General features: G+C 49.8%; 1 protein-coding gene across 1 annotated transcript; it reads left to right on the top strand.

Annotated features, from left to right (window-relative positions):
* Positions 1–3011: 3011 nt before the first annotated feature.
* Positions 3012–20588, top strand: C21H6orf89 (chromosome 21 C6orf89 homolog). The gene is made up of 7 exons (XM_009955905.2): positions 3012–3221; positions 4469–4634; positions 15992–16146; positions 16389–16510; positions 17770–17896; positions 18704–18827; positions 19207–20588. Exons 1-7 carry the CDS (start codon positions 3033–3035, stop codon positions 19290–19292), a joined length of 969 nt encoding a protein of 322 aa, XP_009954207.2. The 5' UTR covers positions 3012–3032; the 3' UTR covers positions 19293–20588.
* Positions 20589–20820: the final 232 nt, after the last annotated feature.

Here is a 20820-nt window from a genome sequence, read left to right as displayed (position 1 = left end):
GGAGCTGTCTTGGGTTTTTAATGTCTGTGACCGTCTACAAAGGTGTTTGCTCAGAGTTGAATACAAACGTAGAGGCGGGGAGAGCAGGGATGTATCCCGGCATTTTAACATAGTAGGATGCTTCTGCTGTTTGGAAAGGGGCAAATCGCTGGGTTTGAGAGCGTTCCTGTAGGGATAATTGTTTGAAGTGCTTCCAGGCAGATCCTGCAAGCGGGGGAAGCTTGCTGAATCTGCTGGAATTCAGCGCGAGGAGAGCTTCATAGGCGAAAGCTTTGGCACACGAGAGCCAGAGGAAGCTAGATAACCTTACAGACCATTTAGCGTGCCAGTTGCAGCGTCAAGGCAACCAGAGTGATCGTAAAAGCTGGGGGTGAAAAAGGATATTTAATATCCTGCAGATGTGCTGGCTCTTGCTTGTTGCATGAGTCAGGGTATATCACAAATGGAAGAGTTAGTAAAGTAATGTATTGTTTTTAAAGAGTCAAGTGCCTGCCAGGTGCTTTACAGGTGAGAAGAAAAGATCCCTGCCTTGGAGAGCTTATTATCCATAGTGAGATGTGCGGCCTTCCAGTACTGAAAGGGGGCCTACAGGGAAGGTGGGGAGGGACTGTTTATCAGGGAGGATAGTGACAGGGTGAGGGGTAATGGCTTCAAACTGGAAGGGGGTAGATTTAGATTAGACATTAGGAAGAAATTCTTCACCATGAGGGCGGTGAGGCACTGGAAGAGGTTGCCCAGAGAAGCTGTGGCTGCCCCCTCCCTGGCAGTGCTCAAGGCCGGGTTGGATGGGACTTGGGGCAACCTGGTCTGGTGGGAGGTGTCCCTGCCCATGGCAGGGGGTTGGAACTGGGTGATCTTTGAGGTTTCTTCCAACCCAAACCATTCTGTGGTTGTGGTTCTGTGATATTGTTGATCAAACCTGCTTTGGGTTAGCTTTACTAACCCGTGGGGCTGCTCAGATGTTGAGATCTGGGACAAATATTCGCATGGAGCGCAAGGAACGTTGGTAGAACAGGGCCAGGAGCTAATTAACCTGGCAATGTAGTGCAGCATGTTCTCATTGTGCGCTTGGGGTTAGGTTTTCATTTGGCATTTTACTTTTTTGGTGTTTCTAAGACTGTGGCTAGAAATTTGATGCTAATGTTAATATAACATCTGACATTAACTGCCTGACTTGGATGCTTAGGCAGCTGCTGACCAAACAAACGGGTTATTTTTCAGCCAGATAATTTTCCTGATCTGATTCACCATGTGACCACATAAACAAATGTGCAAGAGCAGAACAGGGAGTTGATCCTGGGGGGAGTGGAGTTGTTGCTGAAGCTGGTAGTCCTGTCGAGAAGTGGGGTTTTCTTTCTGAAACTACACCCTAGCATTGCAGAAAAAAAAAAAAAAATTAAAAATGCCATTACTTGAGCTCTGACTTGTAGGAGCCCGTGGTTTAGGGGGAGAGCTGTCAGCCAGTTCTTTAAAGGCAAATCGGAGTTCAAGTTTGGTTGCCGAGCAAGAGAATCTTATTTTTTTATATATACATACGTAAGTTTATGGCTGATTTGTCCTGTGGGAGCAGCCAGGACAAGTTACAGCAGGGCAAATTAAGTTTAGGTAGCGTGTTACACACGGCTTGTCAGCTCGCTCTCGAGTGAGCAAACCAGATCTGCGCCGTGAGGTGTGTGCAGAGAGGACCTGTGTAAATAGTTACACAATTCTCGCAGTACAGCGCCAGGCTTTGCAGAGCAAGGTGGTGCCCTGGGTGAAGCAGCACACTGGATTCACAAACTGGTGCCAGGTAGTATGCAGAGCAAAAGGGGGGCAGGGGTGTGATTTCCTCTTTCTGCTGTGAGCTGGACGTATCGGTCGTGCTTCTTGTGTTGTGGTGGTCCTCAGGCTGTGCTTTCAGGGCAATGCCTTGCTAAATTCTCCCCAGAAAGTCTTAGCTGCCCCAGTTTGATCCAGCTTCAAGTTTTCCCAGCTCAGAAACAAGAGGCAAAGCAAGTTCTCACAGATGCTCCCTTTCCCCAGCAGTGTTTTTCTGAGGCAAAATGTCTCCCTAACAATGGGATTCTCACGTTGGCAGCTATTAGCTTGCCCAGCAATTTCTTTGCATCTTTTCTAGAGCCCATCTGCCGCTCTGGGTATCGCGAGGCTCTGCCTTTGTGGCAGACAGGGGGAGTGGTAGAGGAACACATTTCTTTTTTTGGCATCTTAACGTTGATCGCTCATAGGTGTGTTCTGACAAGCTTCCCTCTTGCAATTTCACGGTGGGAAATAATTTGCTGTCAAATGCCATTTTTGCCTCCGTCTCGCGTTTGCAATGCGATTCTTGCTGCGATGTTTAGTGTTGTGGCATTTCTGCGTGTGAGTGACCTGCAGGCAAACTTTTGGAGGAACACAGGAGCTTTTGTTGCCTGCAGAGCATGCTGCTATCACGTTACTGTTACTCAATAATCAGTTGGCCTGGACATTAGGTTGCGAAAAACTTAAACAAATTGTAAACTGTTGAACTCTGCCCCACACATACTGCTTATTTCTCTGACCTGTTTCTCTTGCTGACAGGGGATTTAATGAAAACAAATCTACGTTAAAATAAACGGCTAAAATTCTAGTGCAGGAGGCTTAGCTTGGCTACTGTGTGTGATGATCAGCTTTGTATTGCTGGCTCTTGTACTTGGTGAGCAATCGCTTTATGGGACAGATTCATTTGGAATAGATGAATAAATGGAGTTTCACTGATTTCTGGGAAGCTTTGTTCATCTAAAGCTGCGAACCTCGGCCAGCTCTTCTCTTCTCAGGAAATTTCACAGCTGCTTTCGGTCCTGGGGAGACACTGAACCAGCAGAGACTGTTAGGACTGCAGCTAAATGTTGTGCCTTTGGCTGGGAACAGGTTTGCTCCAGAGAAGCCTTCCTTCTTGCCTAGGCATTGCGACGTTCCTGTGATCTCTCTGCACGTGCCGGTGTTGAGCTGTACAGCCAGGGTGTGTTTTCTGTTAACGTACCGAATCTCTCTGTAGGGATTTTTCATCGGCGGCCATGGAGCTTTCAGCCAATGAGCTCAGCATTTATGACAAGCTGTCAGAGACGATTGATCTGGTGAGGCAGACAGGCCACCAGTGCGGGATGTCAGAAAAAGCCATCGAGAAATTCATCAAGCAGCTCTTGGAAAGAAACGAACCCCAAAGGGGACCTCCGCGGTACCCTGTGCTAGTGGCTCTCTACAAGGTAAGATGTCCTTTGTGCCTGCACGGGCTGTTGGAGGGTCGTGAGTTCTCCTCACGCTGAGCCTTTCATTTCCCATTGCATTTTCCTGATTAATTTTTCTGAGTTCTTCCTTTAAAAAGCTGTGAAGCGTAGCTTCCTTCCTTTGTCCCATGAGCTGGTTTGAAAACAGGAGGCAGCTGACCGAGATTTGAGATTGCTCATGTGTGTTGAAAATTTCACATGTCAACATCTTCCTCTCCTTAAATTATTAAAGAATGAGTCTTGGGTTGATTCTTCAGGCAAAGATTCCCAGTGTCAGCACCCTCAATGGAAACGTGAGGAAGGAAGGAGATTCTTCAGGTTCAGGGTTGAATAATGAAGAGATCCAGGTTCTGTTTCTGACCCTGTCACAAGCTTCTGCCTGTCATTGTTCACCTTCTAGTCTATAAAACAAACCTGTTGCCATGATGCTTGGTGCACAAAATCTTTTGAAACCCTTAACTAGAAGATGCTGTAAAAAGTTTTGCAAAGTGAGTCAAAGGATGCTATTGTTAGGGAGGTTCGAGATGTTTGCTACAAGGATGAAAAACTCCCCACTGGCATAATATTCAGTGGTATTTTAGTGTCATCTTTACAAAATCATCACGATGGTTTCTATTTAGAAAAAAATTCAGTCTTTCTTCCTCGTGTCCTATAAAAAGCTGTAAAACAAGTCAGGAGAACAGGAAACTGGGAATTTGAACTTTCAGCTTCTGTTCTTGTTTTTGCTGTTGATTCACTTTGGCCGGGGGAGAAATGCGTCATGTCATCTCTTCAAGGCTTATTTGGGATTCTGGTATGGAGGAGGGAGCGGGTGCCAACTCTGCCAAAGTGTTTCGAGGCTTGACGGATGTTTGCAAAAAGCCTTGAAAACCTTGTGTAAGAGTTATGGCAGAAGTGCAAGCTTTTATTTGATTAGGTGGGAGGAATCGGAAGCATCTGCAGATGATCCTCGCTGCCCTGGCACTGGATTGTTTGCAGTACTGAGACAGGAGGACAGAGTTGGGTGGCTTGGGTTTGAAGGCTGCTTAGTTTTGCCCTTGGACAGCCCGAACACTAACAACTCTGTACGTAAATAGCGCTGCAGCGGGACAAGGAGCCACGGCGAAAATTTGAGTGTTCGTCTTGCAGCCCCCAACCCTTTGATACCAGCCGGAAGGTGTGTCCTGCTCTGGAGACACACCAGCTCGCTGCGGTGTAACGAATGCTGTGCCTGTTTGCTCTCGCAGGGCCTGCTCACGCTGGGACTGGTCTTGCTGACTGTTTACTTCGTGATCCAGCCGTACAGCCCGCTGCCGCCTGAAGCTCCGCTCTCCCGAGCCCAGGCCTGGGGCTCCCTCATCGGTCACATCCGGCTGCTCTCTCTGCCCATTGCCAAGAAGTACATGCTCGAGAGTAAGGAAATCATTTCTCTGCTGTAACATAGGCCTAGCAAGAAATACCAAGTTAAATACCAGCCGTGCAAATCATTTGAGTGTCTCCCTGCGCACCAGATAACGAATGTGTTACTGGCATGGCACCATGGTTTTCTCTTTTCCTACTGCTGTACTTAAAAATAGCATCTAGAGTTCTGGCTAGGGCTCTTTCCCTTCCATTCGTTGGGGCTGAAGCATATTTTATCTCTAACTTCATAATTTTGTTCTTACACATTCTCTTTTCCTTGCTTTTAACACCTCGGGGGTTTTTTTCTTCCACAAGAATTCCCCTTCCTCCAAAAATCTCTGTGGTTCTGAGAATCGTACTGTGATAGCTATGCTGGGTAAATGTCACCTTTTTTTTTTTATTTTTTTCTCAGAAAGCGGGCAAAAACAGTTTGTGAACCAAATCTGGATATCTGTGAGCAAAGTGTAGAAACCTCAACATGTGACCCAGGCTTAAGGAAAAGTAGTTTTTGCCAAGTGGCATACTGGGAAAGAACTGTGGGCTTGAAGTACGGTGTTTGTAGCAGTTAAGGTAACATTAAGGGTAGTGTGTGTGTGTGAGGAAGCTAGATAAGTGGCTCCCTAATGAGGTGGTCCCATCATGGGAGAGGAACATAATAGATTTTCCTAGACTGGCATAATAGAAATGGAAAAGTCTGAGTATTTCTTGTTCTCAGTTAATAATTTCCACTGACTGAGACTGGCAAATGGGTGCAAGCAGAGGCTCTGCTTCTTTGATAAAATACAAAGACTGTCAGTAATGATAAAGCTGTGAATTATTTTGAGCAGGGTTGTGGCACCATGTTGATTGTCTGTCGACTGACTGTAAAAACAAACTCCTGTATCCGTGCCCTCAGTGGGTTTATATTTAGCTTCAGCAGCTCATTGTGTTGGAGTTTTCTGTTCTGGCTCTGACCTTCCTGCTGTAGCTAAAAAGAAATGCTGGCCCTGAAATGCCAGCGCCCTCCTGCATTTTCTCTGGGTGTCTCCCTCTCTTCCGCTGACATGTGGGATTTCTGTTGGCTTGCGCTTGTATGGGTGGGACGGGGTATCCCCCATTGTTCATCTCCTTCCTTAAACACGGATCTCTTGCACAGAGGAAAAAACAAAGGCGAGGAGATTGCTCTGATAGCCTCCTAACATTAGTAGCCTGATTATCTAATACATATCAGCGTTGACATGAGTCTGTGCACACCCTTTTGTTTCTGTATGGAGAAAGAAAGCAATGGGAACTTTAATGCTTGTATTTGTTCAGGAAAATTTTGTTCAGAAAGTTTAGAGGTTCTTCCTTCAGGTACCGCGGGGCCCCCTTGGATGGGGAGACCCCAGGGAGGTTGGGACAGCGAAAGGTTTTTAGGACAAGGGCTGCCTGAAATCATGAGCGTCTTGCTGTGAAGATAAACAAGAGCAGGAGTAAGTTTGGGCTACTGATGGGAAACCCAGCTGAATGGGGAGGAGATAGGGAAACGTCCAAAGGAGTAGGGAAAAAAGGAAGGCTGGATGGAGAGGAAGGATGCGAGGTGGTTGTTTAAATGCATATAAAATCCCTCATGCCTCCGTGAGTCCTGGAAGTCTTCTGAAGGGATGAGCAATAGGGTGGGCAGCAAGCCACCTCTGGGGAAAGGAGGGGAGGTACCGAGGGGACGAGGCAGTTCCCCCTCTGTGTTTCCAACAGTGTTAGGTTGTGGGGGAAACCACAGCATGTCCCAATTAACAGATTCGCCAGGGATGGCTGGGGTCACTTTGGTCCTGCCTCCGCAAAGGGAACCGGACTAGACCCCGCGTGTTTGAGTGGGAGAGTGCAGCACCCAGCCTGAACCTTGGCCGGGTTCCTGTGGGAATCCCTCGTGTCCTGACTTCCTGGAAGGCAGCTGTGGCCACCGGGGCTGTCCCAGCAGCACTGGTGTCATCTTCACGGTTTGCTGCTGAGTGCGCTGTGGTGAAGCCATCCGGCAGGGATCCGGAAGAGGGACTTTCACGGCGTGGGGCTGAGCGGTCTCCCGAGCTCTCTTTCAGCCCTGCCTTGCGCATGATGTCATGTTTTGCCCTTCATTTTGGCCTTGTGGTCTCCTGAAGGGAAGGGGTAAAGCTACATCTTACTGTCCTGATGATGATGTGAGCATAAGGGCGGGAGGTCACGCAAGCAGGTCTAGGGTGCTCCAGTGCATGCCTGCAAGGATACCGAGCAGCAGAGAAAACCACTGACGAAGGGACTCGACGTACAGACTCCTCTTCTTTTCTTGAAGTAGATCCTGGTAGATGAAAATTTTGAGGGGGCTGAGGATGAAACTTGGAGCTTTCTGTGCTCGGGCACCAGTTCAAATCCAGCTCGGGCTGTTCTTGTTGAAAGCCACCTGTTAGCAGTTTGGAGCTGCCGTGGCCCACCGGCAGTGCTGGCAGGCTTCCCCCGGCCGTGGCGAGCGTGGGCGCGTGGGTGGTCCGGTTCGCTTCCTCCAAGCAGGGGCAGCCTGCCTGCGGTCTGGGGCTGTGCTGTCCCTCCTGAGCCTGCTCGGGGAGTAGTGGGCTTGGGGCAGCTTTCCTGTCTCTGGGACTGTAGGTTGGAGCCTGGTCGTCTGGTAGATGTGGGCTGAGCAGCCAGGTTTGTGTTGCAGAACAAGGGGAGCTCGGATGCCTGGTCCCCCTCGAGAGCCAGAGCCCCACGTTCGAGTGGTGGCAAGGCTTTGGGAGGAGCAGGGGTGCAGGATACTCCTCCCATCTCCCTCTGACTCAGGGTGATCTGCCTTCACTCTCGCCTTCGTCCTGGTCCCTTCCACGCCAAGAGCCGTGCTGTGGATGACAAGGGCCGCCTGTCTGTCGGTGGCTGTGGGTGGACCTTTGAGCGGCCGAGGTGAGGAGCAGTGACCACGAAGCGCTCTCTTGCGTTAAGTTTGTAGGATTAGGTCCAAAGTAAATTTCCTTTTTGCCTGTCCCTCTGCTCTGTTGCTTGCTGGCTTTCTCCCCCGGATCAATTCCCATATTAAAACTAACGTTCCCACCCTTTGTTTCTTCAAAGCTGACTCTGGGACCCTTGGGTTTGCCGTCCGTGCCTCTCTCAGCTGTTTTCCCGGGGCTGGGAACCAAGGTCCCTTCAGTTGGGGAAAAGTTTTGCAGAAATATGGTTTGCATTTGCTCTTCCTGAGCTCGTGTTTACGCAGAGCCTGCGAAAGCCCCGGTGCTGGGTCACGCCGCCTGCTCCGGCCTGCGGGAAACGCCTCTCGCCGCCGCAGCGTGCGGCTGTTCGCTGAGTAGGTCGGCACTTCACGTAGGCCCCAGGGAGGAGATGGGTTTGCTCTGGGCACTGCCTGCTATAAGCAACACGGTGGATTTTGGGTGGGCATGTGGGTAACACTCGAGGCTTTCTTGTGTGGTTCCAAGGAGAATGTAGGGCCTGTGTAACCTGGATTCGTTTCTTTTCTCTGACATAGGCTGGGATGGGCAAGTCATTCTCTCTGTGTTTCAGTTCTGTGGTGCAAAGTACGGGTACGAGTACTTCCCTCTCCCCTGCAAGCATGAGGAAGTAATATAAGGAGCTCTGAAAGTCTGTTGTGATCAGAGCCAAGTGAAAAGGAGTTTTCTCTTTTTTTAACAGAAGCTTTAAAACCACAGCGGTGGTCACCCTACCTGTTTTTCAGTGGTTCTTCCCTTCACAGCTGTGTGACGTCCTTATAGCTTTGTTAATATCTAAATATGAATTTTATTTTTGAATTTTTCTTGGTAACTGTTCCCTGCCAGCCGCACAGAGCAATGATGTGATGAGCAGAGCGTTAAGGTGCTCTTACATTAACTTGCCTGTCTGCCCACGGTAAGTTCAGTCCTTGCAGCTCAAAAACCTCAGCAGGGCAGGTCGGTCAGTGGCAAACAGGCTCTCGTCCAACGATGTGACAGTTTGCACGTGGTGCTGATAGCAGGGGTTTGTAACGACCTGGAGGAAAATCCAACTTTGCTTCTAATAACGAGACCCGGTCCTGACCGCGTACATCCTGCACAGTTCAAAGTCAGCTGGCTCAGGAGCTGCTCAGCACGCCTGACATCGGACACAAGCACACACGTAGCTCTGTGCCAGTTACCCCCAGCTCGGAGAAGACTCCTTGTGTTAAATACTCCTTCTTGCCTAGACCAGGAGGGCTAAATTCCTGTTTGTGGGTTTTATACATAACCTATTTTAGGGAAGGGAGCCCTGCTGGAGGAGCTGTGTTTAAGCAAGACCTTATGAATGGCCTGTCACTGTCATGTCCCAAGGCCTGACGGGTGTGAGAGCCGTTTGTGGGGACGGGTCACAGCAGGCTGGGTTCCTGGGAGAGGGCTGCTGCCTCTGCCTCTTGGCTGGCCACCTTCAGTGTAGCTGGAGGCTTGCCTTGGCGCCTGGCCAGGTCCTGGCTTCTTTCTGATCTTAACCCTTTGCAGGCAGCCTGCGACAGGCCAGCCTCAGCCACCTTTCTCTCTGCTTCTCACACTCCTCTCCTCCCCTCTTACTGCAGCCCTGAAGCAGGTTTATCCTTGTTGTAGCTCCGTGCAGAAGGGGAGCATCCAGCACGCCTGTCTTGCACGAGGGTGGACTTTCTGCTTCTTGAGTGCAACGTGGGCCAAGCACCCAGGTACTCAGCCAGCCTTTCGCCGTGGGTTTTGCAGCCCACGCTGCATCTGACCTGCTGGGCTCAGTGATGCATGAGCCCAAGGAACATGAGCCCAAGGAACATGGGCCTGCTCTGAATGAAAGGGTTGCACAACGAGGCTGCTTGGGAGGTGAAGCAGGATCTGCTTTCTGACTTCTTGCTGCCTTCAGCGTGGCCTTATCCTCTTGCTCACAAAGGATCTCACTTTTTTTTTCCCCCCCCTAAAGTCAGGCTGGTTTGCTCTTGTGCTCGTGCATATTCTCATGCACCCGCTCTGAGGGCTGGAGCATTTTGAGGGTGGATGTGAGCGTGATGTGGGTTGCAGCACTGCGGAGCTCCCTCCCATCGCCGTACAGCTGCCAGTTTATCTGGTCTCTTTCGTGTGTGCGTAAACAACCCTTTTATAATATAACCTGAGAGTGACCAACAGACGTGTGCGTTGGCTCGTTCAAAGGGGGAAAAAAAAGGCTGACTTTGCAGTGCAGGGTGGTGCCAAGCTGTTTTCATATACTGCTTTACTTTGGCCTCTGTTCAGCCAGTGGACTGTTTATTTGGATTTGCTGACAGTAAACTAACTCCAAATGTTTGTGGTAATCTTGAACATGAAAAACTCTTCCTTTTGCTTCTATATTTTGATGCCTCCAGAATTTCTTGTTTCCTCATTTGCAGAGCAAGGGAATTCTTGCTTTGCATTTGCTTCCCTGGAAAGAGACTGTGCCGTACAGGGCCCGTCTCAGAGGCATTTAGCAGCTTGGCCGAGCCCTGTTTGCTTTAGTGACACAGACACGTCAGACCTTTTCCAGACTGAAGCCACTATCGGGCAAGTGGCAGCAACTGGGAGGGATTTGTTTCAACAGCGTCCTGTTCCGTCGAGCCAGATGGCTCATGCAGACGCTGCCAGAGCAGCACAAGCTGTCTTCTAGGGCACGTAACCAGAGGTGCAGGCTGGAGTGGACTTTGGAGGCTTTCCTGACAGCTTGGTCCCTGCCTTTGGTTTTCTAGATTGGTAGGTGTGGATTTCTCCTGGAAATAATGCTCTTTCACCCCAGTGGACTGTGAGTTCCTCTTGAGCTAGGCTGAGCAGACTTGATTTCACAATGTCTTGTTGGATCAAAATCATTTTTGTGCTTTGCTAGAGATTGACTAATCATCCTTCGGTTGTTTAAGCAGCCGTTACCCATTAGTGAAATGAATGAGTAGTTCTTCGAGCTGTTGACTTTTTACCCAGAACAAAAATAAGGGTTTCTTGATGGGTTTATTTGTAGCTGTTGTTTTGTTGCTGGCTGTTCCTAAAAATGCTGTGGACAAAACTGAGCGGTACTTTCTTCTCCCGGTGTAAATGTATTCAGTATACTCAGAGCTACAAAAAAGTTCAACATGAGAAAGCGGTGAGGATCTTGTGCTGAACAGGGACCCTCTTTGTAGTATGTATTTAAAACCCCACTGTGATGCATTCCTTAATCAGGACTTCCACACTGTAATTAGTAAGTGCTCCTCATGATTCCTGTCTGACTTAAGAACCCACCAGTTTAGCCCAACTTGGACATGACATGTAGTTTTTAGCCTAGTGAAAAATTCCAGCAAGATGCAGCTTGGGAAACGTTGCTTTTGCCAGCGAAGTGTTCTGAAGGTCTTCTCTGAACTGCCACACAGTAACTACAGAGCTCTTAATTCCTACATCCTTAAAGTAAGAATGATGAGATTTATCCATGTCACAGATTGTGATCATGGACTGATGTCTAAATTGCTTTGAGTTTTTAAAATACTGATTTACCTTTCTATAACATCTGGGAAAGGGGACGTGGTGATGAGCGTGGAGTATATCCTGCTACAATGGCATAGCACAACAAGCAACACGCTGTTTACTTGAGGAGCATAGTATCTGTAAATCTGTAGTGGTCCCAGTGTGGCAAGTGGCTGGTCACGTCTCGGGAGCAAGAACAACCTGGCCTGCATATTCTTTGGCTGCCAAAGCAGTAACAGTAGGTTATGAGCTGCAACTTCACTTTAAGGTTAAGGGCCAGACCTTGCAAATCCCTGTCCTTAAAATAATGGAAAACAGTGCTGTAAAATCTAGCATCTGGAAGCTAGATATTTCCAACTGGAGGGAGAGCTGCAGCCCTTCTGTGGTGATGGGAAGTGGACGTCGGAGCACTGAGGATCTTGTGGGCCCTTCGTTGCTGAGAATCTCACAGGTGGGATCAAATGTCTCTTAAAGCTCTGCCCTATGTCAGCCATAAGAACCAGCCTGTAGTTGGGCTTTTGCTGTGAAAGTGAGCGGAGGAGGTTGGTATCCCACGGGCTGTCAATGCGCCTTTGGAAAGGGCCCTTCACCGAGGAGAAGGTGTGGTCACAGACAGCAGCAGGGAGGCTGAGGTCTCGATCCCCTCCTTTGAAGGGTCTCTACAGATCCACCTGCAAAAGTTCCCCGACTTAGATGTGCAGCAGCGGGGAGATCAGCATCTTCTTGTTGTTGGATCTAGCACGTAAGAACAAGGTTGTGGCTGTCAGTGCAGCGCCATGAGTCACTGGGTTGGGCCCGCGTGGGTCCACCCCCATCCTGAGCTTACCCTTGCCTTGGCCGTTGTAGAGCTGGTCGTGCTTTGCGAGAGCCCTGAGGTTTACCTGCTGACCCACCCCGATTACAGGTAGTTTTTGTAGTTCTTGATGGTACATTGGATCCTGTAAGGGACAGTCCAAAAGGGTTGAGGGTGTCACTGCAACAGCCAGGCTTGTACAATGGACCCGCAAGAAAGGAGGCAGGAATGTCTTGTGAATATTCGGTGCGCAGGCCACTTTCTTGACCACCCTGAGTTCGTCCTAGGCTTGCTGAAGTTGCTTGAATGCTCCTAGCACTGGTCCCTAGTGAGGTATGTGGTGGGACTGGGAAACAGCATCATCCTCGGCAAGAGGAATCGGGGATTTGGAACCAATAACCTCTGCAGATTGTGGAGCCGCTTGGTGCATTAGACCTCTGGGGAGCTTTCTTCTGGTTACCGTGGGTGATGGCAGCAACAGCCCTTAAGGACAGAAGACCTGGGGGGACTGTGAAGTCTTGAGGGAGTCGCCCTTGCCCTGGACCAGACTTGCCTGTGCAGACCTAGCTGTCGCTTGCCTGCTGGAGATTTCTGCAGCCTTGCAGTCCTGAGGAGCAAACCAGCTCGGTGGGGAGCCAGCAAGCTGCCTCAGCACCTGCACTTCTACGTGCAGAAGGCTTTACATTTTCGACACTTCATTAGGGTTGGGAGCAGCCCTTGGCTTTGTGTGTCTTGCAGGAGCAAAATGTTCCCCTGCTACAGAGCTTCCCTTTGAACCTGCTGCAGTGGCAGACTGATATTTCACCCTCCATCTGGTCCCTAAAGAGACCAAGGCTGTTGCTGCGATCCTGCTCTCAGATCTATGTGGGCAAGTTTCCCTAAGTTTTATTGCTTCGCTGCAATGGGCAGAAGCAGGGCCAGGTCTTCCCAGTAACCTCTTAGCTTCCAAATCTAATCATCCACACCCAGCATCCCTGGGGTTGTGCGCACACACCCCACTGTAGTTCTGGGGACAGCCAAAAACTTGGGAGATACTCTGTGAAAATGGCCGAGAAGGGCGGGGTACTCATTTTAAATGGATTGTAAGTTGAAAATTATTGTTTTCTGCATAGTGGAAAGTAAAGTCATAAACTCCTAGCATTAATCATAGATGTGTTTTAAGGAAAGTTGTTATCTGTCGGTCTGTGCTATGTTAGCAGCTGGAAGTCCCCAGCCCTGGCTCTGCTAGGAGCTACCCTGACACAGGGGAGAAGGCAGCTCTTGTTCTGGAGGGTTAATAAAGCATAAAAGCAAATATTAGGTGCGTATGACCGATGGGGAACTGAGGTTCTGCTTGATAAACTAAAGGCTGCTCCTCAGAGAGGGGTGAGAAAGCCCAAGTGGGGAGGAGAGGTTAGTTGGGACCGGCCCGCGCTTCTGTCGCATGATGGAGAGTTGTACGTGTGGATGCTACAGCTGCTCCTGTGGATGCTACAGCTGCTCCTGTGGATGCTACAGCTGCTCCCCTGCCCTCGGGCTCCCCAGGGATGGCTGCACACCCAGCCCTGCAGCGCCTGAATGGGACGGGACCGTCCTGCCACGGCTGCACACGCTGGTTGGGCTGGGGTGAAGAGTGCATCTTTCTTTTCTCGACCTAAACCAAAACAATCCCCCAGGGTGTCTGGGCAGGGTGATAATGTAAAAGGAATGCAGGGAGGGTAGTCGAGAAGCATCCCGTAAAACTCCTGCTCTGGTCCCCAGCGTGCAGTTGCGTGCCCTCTCCTCTGTGCGCCGGCTCTTCTCCCTCCCTCCCTGGGAAGGGCAGGCGCTTCTTGCTGCCCGTACTTGTCATGCCAGTCACACACATGCTGGTGCACAGACTAACACCCTCAACAATAAATCTAAAAGATTAATTACAACAAAAAAAAAAAAAAAGGAAAAATCCCACAACCCCACTTGCAGCATTTGAAATGCGTCTCCGCTTGGGTTATTCATGGGGAAAAGAAATAACCTCCTGAATTGAGCAATTGAGAATGCAAATATCCCAGCCCAGCTCAAAAGAGGAATCAAGCTCTATACTGTCAAGCTGATTAGCATCCTGTTACGTGGGGTACTGCCCTCAGCCCAGAGAGAAAATTTGGGGACAACTCTGCTTAACGCTCTGGGATGAGGTTTCTTAACTTTTGCCCAGAGAGAAATTATAGTATTGCTGCTCCCTGTATGATGAGAGACCGTAAGAGATGTTTTCTCGTTCTCTTCGTGGCTACTGCCCTTCCGCTGGTGAGATCTTTCAGCCTTTTGTTTCCTGCCACTGACCAGCTGTTTTTTGTGGGTTGAGTTTTTTTGTTGTTGTAAAATCGGAGCTTTCTACAGGCAGTGGAACAAAGATTTTCTTTTTTCTCTTGTGAGCAGGGAGGGAAAGTACGTTGGAGCAGTTTCTCATGGGAGTGGGACTTCTGCTTGCAATAAGGATTTTACACTTTGTTTTGCCTTTTTACTCCTTTCCCTGAAAGCGGTGTAGACACATCTCCCAGAAAGACTAGGAATTATATCCTGATCCCTTTCAGTCCATATCCCAGCAGTAGGGTGGGAAATGCAGCATTTGGGAGTTGATTGGAAATACGCAGAAAGAAAAAAGCAAAATGAATCCCAGTCTGCTCCTTGTTATGTCCCAATGAACCTAAATCCTCTGTAATGTTCCTTGTTGTCTGTCGCAGATGTCAGAGGGAAAAATAAACCAAGAGCTTTCCTGTTAAGTGCTGTTCATCCATTGTGACCCACGTGCAGGAGCATGGGCACGGCTGGAAACCACGATGGCAGTAACGGGCAGGCTGCGCGGGGTCTTTTTTCCTCCTGAAACGCTGCTCTGCATCCTTGTTTCCCAACTTGGTTTTTCAGACGGGCTTCACCATCTCTTCTTTCTCCCCTTTCCCGTCCACTCCGTTTCCCAAGTGCGTGGCCTGCAGCAATGTCCAGGAGACATGAGCTGTTTTGGCGTGTGCTGGCGCCGAGCGGGACGGGTGGGCCTGTCGTGAGGACAGATCTCTGGGTGTTTCGTGTGAGGTGTGTCCTGGACCTTGGGTTTGCCCTAACCCACCCTGACAGATCAGAGCAGACGCTTGGGTGGGTTTGCTGCCACTGCCCGAGTTAAGCATCTCCCTGTTGGATTAAGGCTGCAGAGCCGGGGCTGTCACTGCCATGAAATCACAGCCACGTCCTTTTAGCGTGGCGGCTGCTCCTGCCAGTCCTTTAGTGTAGAAATACGTGGGGTGTTGGGTGTTATTGGCTCTTGGCCTGGTCATTCAGCGCTGTGACGTGTCACTTCTGCTAACGTTTACTTACTTTTTTGTGCTGGGAGGGCTGTTAAGTTGGAGGAAGGAGGCAGGATACAGGCATCAAGTAGTGGTTTCACGTAAAAATTGAATTTTTCAAGATGTAAACGTATGCAGTGTTCATTGTAGGCCAGTTCAGCCGATTGTGGTGTAACAACAATTTCTGGAATTTACAACGGATATAGCTGAGGTCCCAGGGTTCCTCATGCTGGGACTTTTCTCTCCATTTCATCTTCAAGCCAATGCACGGGATGAATGAAACCAGCAGCAGCGCGGTCTTGGTGAAATCCCGCATTCCCCAGCATCTTCTGCACATCGGGGACTGGGAAATCTTTGCCTGGGACAAAGTATTTCTTAGTTAACAGAGAGGTAAAGGGGAGGGTAGTGATTTCAGAGATGTCTGAGCAGGGTTCGTGGCACCAGCGCTAACCCCGTTAGAGTTACTCTTTTCAACCCAGTTCTCTTTTCTTTGTCTTCTGGGTGTCTCGTTGAGAACACGTTTGGGTTGCTCTTTTGCTTGTGGGCTTGTTTTGTTTTAATTGCACCGTATATGGTGGTTGCCATCCCTCTGTTGATAATGGAAGGGTAACTTCGCCTGTGTGCCTCATAGATACAGAGAAGTGGATTTCCATAAAGCTCTCCCATTTCTCACAACTCACAGCCATATCTCCAAAATCTTCAGCCTGTGCTGGAAGTGTTCTGTGAGGAGTTCCCTGCCCCGGTGAAGCTTGCTCTTTTTGAGTAACTTACAGCCATCAGAAGCTATAAGGAATCTCAGTGTTTCGTGTTGGGGATAATGAGTTTATCATCGAGTCTGTCTCCATTTCATTTTTGGTCTTATTAAACACGTTTCTCTTGTTTCTTCCCAAGAATGCCAGGACTGGTGGGCAGCAGGTTGCAGACAGAACACTTCTACGCTTCCTGCAAACTGCACAGTCTGTTCTGCTGTGAAAAGCCTTCAGATAGTGACAGACTTCGGAGAACTATCAGAAAAGCTCCAGAGGTCTCAGCCTTTTCTAATTAAGGTAATGCAAGGATTTGTAAGGCTGAATGGTTAGTCCAGACTCTTGAATAGCACCAGCCAAAGATGTCGGGGCTGGGGAGCTCACAGCATCCTTAGCAAGTTGTTCCTCTAAACTAATTACCATTGTGGTTGGAAACTTGGCAATCTGGATGGTTGTCACTCTCGGATGCTCTTTGGGACGGGATCGGGAGCGGTGAGGAGCCCTAGGTGCACCGTTTTTATCTTGGTTTTGTGTCGTTTAAGACAGGGCAGCATCTCTCCTATGAAGAACTGAAGCACTTTCAGTCCCAGGATCCGGACCTGGCGGAGGTTATAATAGAAGAAAATTCAGCTGAATTGTGGAGCTGCCCGTTTTTCTTTCCCTGGTGAGTCAAAGACAAGACACTTGACAGATGTATGCATCCATCCATCCCTCCTGCAGGGGTGCCCAGGCTTTTTGATGTGAATTACCAGGAGCTTTCAAGTTACACTTTAACTGGAGGGAAGGGGAGCAGGAGTGGGTTACAGGCTTCTGTCTGCTTGCTGGCGCTGATTTGATCCAAGGAGAAGGCTTCTGCACTAAAAATGGAGTGTTGTGGCTGGGACTTCACGTATTACAAGACAAAAACATCCCAAGTGACTGCTGGGTTCTGTTCTTCAAGCCATACGTTAATCCTCTGGGCTGTGGTCTGATCACCTGAGGCAACTGGTTTACATTTCTAATCGCCTCTGCTCAGGGGGAGTCCTCCACCGTTAGTGTTGACTGAGAAGAGACACCATGACGTTTGCGAAACACTGAAAAACAGAAAGCTGAGGGATCCTACAATCCGTGTGTGGTCTCATGCAGGAAAAATGTCCTACCCTAATCCTAGCCCTATGTTAACTGTGCTCAAGCCTTTAGCGTGGCTGCAAGACACTTGCACGATTCGGAGCTCCCTAAGGGTGCAGAGCAACCCAGCGTGTTAGCTGAGTCTTTTCACGTGGTGAGAAGTAACGTGGGAAGGTGCCACCTGGTGTGGAGCAGGCTCCCTGGCACGGTTGTACGAGCAAAGGAGCGGCGTCCAGGCAGCCTGGAGAAGCTCAAGGTGGAGTCTGTGCTTTGGCTGATGCTTAGGTGGGATCTTCTTGCTGCACTCCAGCACTGGTAGATGGATGAGCCGGGTACAGGAGTATTAATCATGTCAAGCCGCTAGACAGAGATGTAAAAATAACAAGCCCCACCCTGCCTTTTCCAGTTACGTTCCCTGGCCTAGAGAACAGGCTTGGATTCCCCCGCCGTGCCATGTGGTTTCAGTTATGGCCACGTACAACGCCACCTCTCTGCATCTTTTGTAATTAATGGATCTGATCGATGACTCGGATCATTTTTAAGGGAAAAAGAGGAGGGAAATTAAGTTTAGGCATCCATGATGTTCTGTTTGTTCCCTGTTTACATTGCCCTGCTCCAGATATTAAGCAGAAGATACGAAGGAGCATGAGTTTAGAACTGAGAGGCTGAACTTTGTTCCTAGGGGCTGGTCTATCAGCAGGCTGTTTATCAAGCATGAATACACGTGAAGAATTGTGATCTTGGGAGCAGCCTTTTAAATACAAGCGTTATCATTGCGTGCTGTTTCTTTAACACAGGTTGTTTTGTTTTGTTTAGGAACAAATCTGTGAATAAAACCTGGATTCTGCAGGAATTTTTCCCCACTTCCTCTTTGCTGTCCTTCCCCAAGACAGTGTCCCTGGAGAGCTGCTTCCTCATCCGCCATCCAGATTTGGGGAATAAGGTGAGAAATTCATCCCAGAGACATTGTAGAGTCGTAGAACAGTTTTGGTTGGAAGAGACCTTCAAGATTGAGTCCAACGTTTGTTCTGGCTCTACCAACACCACTAAACCATGTCCCAAAGTACAACACCTACCTGTCTCTTAGACACCTCCAGGGATGGTGACTCCACCACCTCCCTGGGCAGCCTGTTCCGATTGCCCTCCAGAAGCTCCAAGTCTTTGGGGGACTTGCAGGGCGTTTTCAGCTGGCGCAATCCTGACAAGAAGGGTTTAGGGTCATCAGTTCTGTCCGTCCCTGTGTAATGTGGCGCCTCGAGGTTGCTGTACCACCCAGAAGTTGTGTCAGGTGTGCAGGTGGTACACCTTCACGGCACACTCACCTTTAGGTCCCGGCCTTGCTGTGTACCTGGGTGAGGGGATGGTCTTTTTGTGCACGGTTGGGCAGAATTCATGGAAGAGTTGTATTTTTAGGAGCTGTTCCTGGCAGTAAGTCTCACCCATTCTGAGATCCCCGCCATGGAGGCGTTTCAGTGAAGGTAGTGACACTTCAGGCTTCCAGCCTCACCTCCCCTCCATTTCCCTGTGGGCTTTGAGGGTGTGGAGGGCCAGCATTGCCTGGGACAGAAGAGGGGAGGAGGACCCTTGCATGCAGCTGACCTCAGCTATTATCTACTGGTAACGGGGGGGAGCACCAAACCTGTGGTTTGCGCTGTCTCACCTTGCTGCAGGGCGGTTCCTTGCCCCTCCTTTGATCAGACAGACCCAAGAAAAGCTGGCAAGGCTTTTGAAATACTCTTCTCTCGTTTAGAGCTACAGTTTGCACAGCCTCTTCGCTGTTGGGAGTGGACAGCTCACCCTGACTGTTGTACCTCTGGACAAGTGCAGGGGGCACTGTGAGATGTTCAAGGTGGACCTGGAAGCTGGAGATTTGGGTGAGTAGCGGTGTTGTAGCGTGCAGGGTCTGGGAGATCCCTTGGAGTCAGGAGGCTGCTGCCAGCTGGGTCTTTTCTGTCTGACTCCTGAGAAGGTGGCGTGTGCCGTTACCGCCTCCAAACTGGTGTGTGCCTGCTTGCCACAGTACCTGGACTGGGAGTTTGTGGCCTGGAACACAAACAACAGGATACCGTGAGATGCTCAGCGGGAAAACTGAGCGGTATGGGCTGCACGAGCCACCGTGCTCTGCCGGGTGTTACAAACCCAGCGTGCCATCGAGGGCAGTGTCTTTCCAAACCCGCGTCGCTTCCCGGGAAACGTGAGCAGCCGTTAACCACGGGCTCGTCTAACGTGGCCTCTTCATTGCATGTTCCAAAGGTTATGCCAGCCCGGATTACTGGACGATGAGCTTCGTGGCCAAAGGGACAGAGCCGGCGGTTGTTTGTGATGGAGCTGCTAGCTAAGGACGGTGGGGTGGGAAAACGGCTGTTTCCAGGACAAGAAGACTTTCTGCTTTGAAGCCAAGGCAACGTCTTGAAAGAGATAGAGCTGGGGCAACTGGGGCAGGCAGCTTTGCCCCCTGCATGTTTACAGTGTTTAAAAACGACTGTTTTCCTGACCTTTGAGGTAATTCTTTGCCTTTCCTCCAATCTGTTCTGGGAGAAGCTCAAGCTATTTATGACCTTCCCTGTCCCCTCAGGTAAGCCCTGGGTTTGCAGCAAAGGGGTTTATTTCCAGGAGCAGCAGAGGGATTTCTCAGGATGAGATTCACCTTGTGTCCTTTGTGGATTATGGCACTTCTGAAACTTCCCGGGAGGTTTGGGAGTGGAGGAGGTGTGTGGCATTTCTGTGTGCATTCCTCCCGAGGAGGAGGCTTTGAGCCTGTCTTGTCAGGCCAGCTCTATAAAGGGAATGAATTGGTGATGTGTCCCAACTCCACCCCACCTCTCCATCACGTCCGTAGCTGTGTGCCTCAGTCGTGTGCCCTGCAAAGCCAATCTCCGCTCCGTGCTCCAGGGCTGAGATGAGCCTTGCAGCCTAGGGCAGAGACCCTCACCCCCTGCGCCGTTCTTTACCAAAAGAATCTGTTCAGGCCTTTTCTTTGTGTCTTGTGATCACTCTTCCGCGGTTCTCTAGCAGCAGGTTGCGAGTGAGTCAAGTAGTAACTGTGCTTTTTTTATTAAATTTCCCCCCCCCTCCTCCAACTCCTTTCCCACAAAAATACCGATGCGAGTTTTAGTGGTGATGATGCTGGGAGCGCGGGAGTTCTGGACGGAGATGGGGCTGGGTGCAGAGCAGCTCTGTACGAGTTTCATCTGCTGATCGTGCACCTGAGACACCAGGGCTGGGTGACTCTTTCCGTGTGTTCCTTTGAGAGGTGCTGCCTGTGTTCCTGGCTCAGGGTGCCTACGGGAGCACCCGAAAGCTTCCTCATCCCTGGCATTTTTTTGCATCGTCCCCTTCCAGGCCTGGAACTCTGTCTTGAGAATGAACGTTGGTTTTTCCTGAGTCCTTTCCAAGCTGCCTTCGCATGCTTCCTGTTGCCTGAGCCCCGCTTTACCCAATGCCCTGAGAGAGGCTCGGTTTCAGGGTTTGCAGGCTGCGGATGCTGCGGTCCCTTCCAAGTCTGATCCTTTGGGTCTGATCCTGCTGTTGGAGATCACTTACAGATGTGTCAGGCTGAACTCATGGGCCAGGGCTGGGGTTCAGGACATACTCTCACGCTTGTTAATATGGAATTGGGAGGGGTTTTGTTTGAAGGCAAGTTAACTCTGTTCTCAGGAGCGAGAACCTTTTCTTCTGTAAATATTTTAGGTACGCGCGAAAGGACAGGTTGGAAAATTGTCCGGCCTTTGGTTTCGAGCAAGACCCAGAGAACGGGAGCGGACATCGTGCTGATCTTGTTAGGGTCTGACAAAAGCTGCCAAGTGGGCTGACCACATCTGGCTCCTGTACAAGGATAGGGCAGAGGACAGTTCCTGCTCCAAAGAA

The sequence above is a fragment of the Leptosomus discolor genome, chromosome 21 (assembly GCF_034619465.1).
Source record: "Leptosomus discolor isolate bLepDis1 chromosome 21, bLepDis1.hap2, whole genome shotgun sequence".
In the NCBI taxonomy this organism is placed as follows: Eukaryota; Metazoa; Chordata; class Aves; order Leptosomiformes; family Leptosomidae; genus Leptosomus; species Leptosomus discolor.
This window is presented reverse-complemented; position numbering and strand designations above follow the sequence as displayed.